Source organism: Labeo rohita, chromosome 15 (assembly GCF_022985175.1).
Source record: "Labeo rohita strain BAU-BD-2019 chromosome 15, IGBB_LRoh.1.0, whole genome shotgun sequence".
Taxonomy (NCBI): domain Eukaryota; kingdom Metazoa; phylum Chordata; class Actinopteri; order Cypriniformes; family Cyprinidae; genus Labeo; species Labeo rohita.
This window is the reverse complement of record NC_066883.1, coordinates 8,328,634-8,335,346: the sequence shown is the minus strand read 5'-3', so window position 1 is coordinate 8,335,346 and position 6,713 is coordinate 8,328,634. Positions and strand designations below refer to the sequence as shown.

At 37.3% G+C, this 6,713-nt stretch overlaps 1 protein-coding gene across 2 annotated transcripts; it reads right to left on the bottom strand.

Annotated features, from left to right (window-relative positions):
• Positions 1-3,288: 3,288 nt before the first annotated feature.
• On the bottom strand, positions 3,289-6,236 carry si:dkey-35i13.1 (uncharacterized protein C11orf87 homolog). 2 transcript variants are annotated; one of them, XM_051130275.1, is made up of 2 exons: positions 5,949-6,236; positions 3,289-5,452 (listed from the first exon to the last, which is right to left on the bottom strand). In XM_051130275.1, the coding sequence occupies exon 2, from the start codon at positions 5,324-5,326 to the stop codon at positions 4,889-4,891; it is 438 nt and encodes a 145-aa protein (XP_050986232.1). In that variant the 5' UTR covers positions 5,327-5,452; positions 5,949-6,236; the 3' UTR covers positions 3,289-4,888. The 2 variants fall into 2 exon arrangements, with proteins under 2 accessions (XP_050986232.1, XP_050986233.1); XM_051130276.1 differs by having other exon boundaries at positions 5,953-6,236.
• Positions 6,237-6,713: the final 477 nt, after the last annotated feature.

The following is a 6,713-nucleotide window of genomic DNA, read 5'->3' as shown; positions in this document are numbered from 1 at the left end:
TTCTGCAATCCTTAATTTAAACAAAAATAGCTAATTTACTTGATTTACAGAGAATATTGGCATATATTTTGTTGTTTTTATTAAATATATGTTTAATACATTTCAATTTTGCCATCTGTCCATGAATTATATTAGTGATCATTAAGAAAATACATATTTTATATTTATTCAGAGGGGGTGTACTCATTTATGCTGTGCATTGTGTGTGTATATATATATATATATATATATATATATACATACACATATATATTTTTTTGTTAGTTAGTTAGTCAGTCAGTTTGTTGGGCCAGTGAAAATTACTAACTAAAATTACAAGAAAACTACTGTCCTGGCCAGGCCAGAAAAAAAAAAAATAAATAAATAAAAAATCTGATGTTGAGAGCTGTGGTTATATTAGCATTCTTTCCATTTTTCACACTGCTACGGCATGCGAGGCCAACTGTAGTGATAGATTAATTCAGGGAAAACCTTTACTGACCTTGACATTTTGATGCAGATTTGCGTCTGAAATAACATTGTGTTATGATGTGAGGTTTGAAGATCACTCTGATAAATCACCAAACACTTCCATTATGTGAGATGAAATAACTAACGTACAGAATTCAGCAAAAAGAAAACATTTTATAAACTTTCAGATTAATTACAGTGATCCAACTGTAATCTTCTTCTTTTATCATAGTGAATAATAAATTGACACACTAATGCGATGTGGGCCGAGAGAGCCGTTATGTGTACAGAGCGCTGCGGCGGCCCACACACACTGAGACATAGAGAGGAGAGTGGGCTGTGTAGTGGGCACAAGTTTGGCACAGTGAGGAACACACAGGTGTATTTACTCAAACGCTCTCTGATTGGCTGCAGGGGAGGCACAAAGATCTCCCACATCTTTTGCTTGTTCTTTTTCCTTTTGTCACTGCTATCACACTAACTGCTGCGCTCTAACATTCAGTTGAAGAAGAAAGCAAAACAGTGAGCAGAGATGAGAGATGTTGCTCTCTAGCCAGCGGTGCTCCTCTGTCACTATTGTTCATGTCCCACACAGAGTGGAAACTGCAGCAGACAAGCAATTAGCCTTTTAACATAGATGGAGGGATGATAATTATTTGATTTGTGAAGGGTGATTGGATTCGGCTCAGCAAAGCTGACAGCTGCGCTTTACTCCTGTATTTCACATCCTACCCTCTGTCAGGAACATGCCGACAGCAGCATTGTGTTTCACTGTTAGCCATTCAGCAATAAACTGAGAATTACTTTTACATTTCAGCTCCTGAATTTAAACTGAGGTTGCAAACAGAATGTAGAATTTATTTGAATTGATTTTGAATTTGAATTGCTTAAAAACAGAATTTATCTGAATTTAAGGAAGCAGATGCAAAGAAACTCATAGAACTGTCAGTTGGACAGACGGACGGACGATAAATAGAATAATAGAATGACAGAATGATAGAACGATAGAACGATAGATAGATAGATAGATAGATAGATAGAATAATAGATAGATGATAGACAGACAGAAATATAGATAGAAATATAGATAGATAGATAGATAGATAGATAGATAGATAGATAGATAGACAGACAGACAGAAATATAGAGAGATAGATGGATGGATGATAAATAGAATGATAGAATGATAGAACGATAGATCGATAGATCGATAGAACGATAGAATGATAGACAGATAGATAGATAGATCGATAGATAGATAGATAGATAGATAGATAGATAGATAGATAGATAGAAACATAGATAGATCGATAGATAGATAGATAGATAGATGATAGACAGATAGACAGACAGAAATATAGATAGATAGATAGATAGATAGATAGATAGATAGATAGATAGATAGATAGATAGATAGGTAGATAGACAGACTATCTATCTATAAAATAGAATGATAGAGTGATAGAATGATAAAATAATAGAACGATAGAATGATAGAACAATAGAAAGATAGATGACGAATGAACGAACGGACGGACGGACAGATAGATAGATAGATAGATAGATAGACAAACTGTCTAAACTAAACTGTCAGTTGGACAGACGGATGGACGATAAATAGAATGATAGAACAATCGATAGATAGATAGATAGATAGGCAAACAGATAGATAGACAGAAAGATAGAAAGATAGATAGATAGATAGATAGATAGATAGATAGATAGACAGATAGATAGATAGATAGATAGATAGATAGATAGATAGATAGATAGATAGACGAACAACGGATAGATTGATAGATAGAACTGTCAGTTGGACAGACGGACGGATGATAAATAGAATGATAGAGCGATAGATAGAATGATAGAACAATAGAAAGATAGATTGATGAATGAACGAACAGACGGACAGATAAATAGATAGATAGATAGATAGATAGATAGATAGATAGATAGATTTTATTTATGCATTCCTTTAATCCTTCCTTTTAACAGATAAATATATTGATTTAAAAGACAGTAAACTAAATATATTGTTATATTAATGCTGTAAATTGATTACATTTAAATGTAATTTTGCAGTCGTCTTGCAGGTGGCTGCTCTCCTTACACTGCACTTTAGGACTCAGTGATAACTGCAAAAAACTATGGTGATTAACACGTACTTCTTAAATTATGGTGCTTTTGGAGAACAATCCATAATTCGTATGAATGTTTCTGCAATCTATTTAGGCTACAGTTATTTTGAGAAAGTGGCCTCGGATCAGTAGTAACCAGCTTGGTAGGCTGTTTTTCAGCAGGGCCTAAACAATAACGTGTTGCTTTATATCAAGAAAGTGTTTGAATCCAAATAATGACTCACCAATTTGCACAATACTTTATTAGTAATTTAAAATCGTATGCATTGAACAAAATAAAAACAAAAATTCAAACTCCAGTCTGTTACGATACATGATTTCGGTCTATAACTTCCAATTTCCCGTTCAACACAACGTCAAGGAAATACATGAAAATAACTTTTAAAATGTACTCTTATCACTTATTAATTGTTACACTAGTTTAGGATGATAAAAAATATAATACTCGATCATTAGTGTTATAGTAATCTAGAGCAAAAATGCAAAAAGAGAGCATTAATACAGAGCTGTAACACAAAACCCAAATGCCTCAGGTTACATAAGTTTTACTATGATTATACAGTGCCATGAACAAAACAAGTATAGGCTATACTACCACTAGCAGCTGCAGTTGCACATTAACAGTCTCGGGGATAAAGGGGTTAAAACACTAAACCTATTCATGCCAAGCCAGAATGGCACGAATTGCGCTTCTGTCTTGAAAAAGCCACTGAGATAAAGGAAAATCTCAATATTTGTCAAAAGAAACAGCAATGTTGCCTAAAAGAGTAACACCTAAGAGTTTCTGAAACCCAAATCAAAGGAAATCGTTGTGAGTTGTGTTGAAGTTCTACATGAAGAAGACCGTCGTCTCTGTCCTTATTTCAGCACTGGACAGCGTCTGTACACACTTTATACAAGAGAACCGTCCCTTCAACTTTGAGGAACTTCACTACTCCTTCACCACTGAGTAAGAAACTCTGAAGTACTGGCAGCAAGTCCATAATTTGTCTATGGCGACAGCCATGTTTACAATTATTCCTCTTGGTGGCACAACGACATAAAGAAGGGTGGATGAGACAATCCACATGTACAGATGCTGGGCCTGTGTCCTAAAGGAACGCTATTGGCACGTCTGTCATAATTTGTAGACAAACCTAATGGGATAAAACAAAATCCTACTGGATTAACTGAAATTCTGAAAAACATTAACTAAAAGAGGCTTGAGGAAAAAGAACAGGCATCTCAGTTCATCCAGCAGAACGTTCTTTTATTTTTAGATGATTCATGTTTGATCCAGTTTGGACCGGCTGCAAATTATAATTTAGTAAATTCCTACTGAGTTTTATTCTTAGAGGGTTTTTTTTTTTTTTTGGATCCACATTTGTTGGAGTGACTGATTGATGTTTTTCCCCCTCAAAATTGTAGTTCTATATATGATCTTATTTTATTCATAGAGGACTGGATCTGAATTATGATACAAATTCCACTGATACTCAGTAAGATCCTTTTAGATTAATTAATTGATTTCCCCCCAAGAATTAACATTTTTATTTATTTTTTTTTAATTGTACAATTTTCATTTGAACCATTCAATAAAATGGTGAGCATTCAATACAATCCTACTGGATTAACTGTAATTTTCCCAGAATTCAAGAGTTTATTTGATTCATGGAGAGCTTCTGTTTGATTTCATTGGCAGTAAATCTTAATTATGATAGAAATTCTATAAAAATTCAATAAAAACCATTTAGACTTGATTTGTTTGATTCCATTATAGGATTGGCTTGGAATTATGATAGAAATTCCATTCACATTCAGTAAGATTCTATTAGATAATTGATTATTTACGTGCTTGCTATTTATTTCAATATTTTCATTTGAACCCATTAATTGGTATTCAGTAAAATTATACTGACTCAACTGATTAATGCAGTTTTGATTCTTAGAAGGCTTCTGTTAGATCTCATTGGCATTGACTTCTAATTATGATACCAATCCCATTAATGTTCAATAAAATCCTGTTAGATTAGCTCATTAATTCATTTTCGTTTAATTTTATCCTATAGGATCTTACTCGATACTCTCTTTGTTCGATCCCGTTAGGATTGGCTTGCAACTGTGATAGAAATTCCGTCAGCATTCCTCATAGTCTTCCTCAGTCCTCACTCAAAAAACACCGAAGACCTCTCGTAGATTTCTTCCAAAGATGAAAACTTATCAACTCTACCGCTTATACAAAGAATCGATATATTCCGTAGGTAATATCATATGAATACAGAGGTTATTTACAGCGTCCTCCAAAGGCTGGCACTGCGTTATCAAGACACAGCGACCGATTCCAACAAGTTATCGTCCTTGGTCTGTCCCGAGTGTCTCAGGTCCTCTGTCACGCCAGGGTCTTCCGTGTTTGGATCACTTTTGCGCACTGCCGTGGGGGGTCTCACCATGATGCACTGCCGGACCACCGGCTTGCCTTTGACCGTTTTGGGACTGCAGTTGTCGCGCTCGTACTCCTCCTGGGCTTTCTGTATCTTGCGCTTTTTCATCTTGCTTTTGTGAAAGTGGAAGGTCGTGACGGACACGAATATTATCCCAATGATCATCGCAATGAGCACGAAAAGCACGACGGTGGACGAGAACGCCTGGAACAACTGATCCACCCGGTCGAAGCAGGTGCCATTGCTGGTCCGAGCGGTTCCGTTTAAGGCACAGTGGGGAATGGAAAGCGCCAGTCTCTCCAAGGTCCGGGCACTCATTTAGTCCGGTTCGGGCAGTGTCTCTATTGCAGGGAAGAATTGAGGAGACGAGCGCGAATGGAAATGTCCAGCCCTGCGAACGCGGCGCTATATTGCATTCATTTCTCTGGAGGGAAATAAGTCCACCTAAAATAGATCCAATGAGGAATCCAGCGTTAGAAAAGAGCATGTGCGCAGAAAGATCAATTACATTGCTAGTCACGTTACAGTTTGACGTAGAGATCGTCCTTTTAAAACACTTTCAAATCCACACCTTTGACGCATTCACACAATCTCTTTCAGAACAAAAGCGATCTGATTCGCGAAGCTCTGACTGGCGAGCGCGCTGCTGCTCGCGAACTTTGCGGCGTATGTGCGCAAATAATGTCGCGCCTTACATTCCCTTTTAGCCCGTGCTCCTCTCCCCCTCCCCGAGCTAGTCTTTTACAATTACAAAAAGCATTCGTTTGCTTCGGCATTCGTTTCTCAACTGCGGCATTCCTTCAGATCAGCCAGCAGCGGGGCTGTTCGTCAATTACTGTCTGAAGAAAACCGTAAAGTAGCCCATAAACAGAGAAAAGAGATAACGAGCCTCATCAATCAAATGAACATGCGAAGATCTACATTAAAACCGGTAGTTTACCTGCCTCTACTGTAGGGATGTCGCTGCTCCGGAGGCGAAGACCGGTCGTGGTTGCAAATTCTGGAGAAAAAGGAGCGGAATCCAGCCAATCGCTGCAGCTCGCAATGACGTATCGCCTTTGATAATCCAAACGCTCCAGCAACCTCATTCAGACATACAGTATGTTTAGATGACTATACGTGGTATGTTATTCAAATGCATGGGGGTTAAACAAGGGTACGTGGCGTCAGCAAACGTCTCCTCCCTGCTATTTGGCTGCTGCGCCCGCATTTATGATAACTTTACGCATAAGGGAACGGCATGCGACAACTTTCTGTCATTAGGAATGAAAATAAAGAGTTAACCGTCTTTTCAACAGTATTCGGTAGGGTTAGGAAATGCTTTTTATTAAACGATTGCTTTAAAACGATTTTGGGGGGAGCAATCTCTTAGTGTGCAACTTGTCATTTTGTGCCACTAGAACGGTTATATATCGACTATATGGAATCATGTAAATCTTGAATTAAGTGATAAACACTGAAACTGATCGCAATGATACTAAAAGCGTAATATTGCTCAGGTGAATTGGACCGGCTAGTAATTGTTGAAACATTTACTGAAACGTTTGGAAATACCACTGAAACGTAGTTGTACTCTTTGTAACGTTGAATGTTTTTAATAGTGAATGTGCTTGGTGTCAGTTCATCGTCACGGATTTTACCGTTCTTGTTTGTTAGCTAAACAGACTTCCAACCCTTTTTTGTGCTCAAATGAGAACGCCATCGC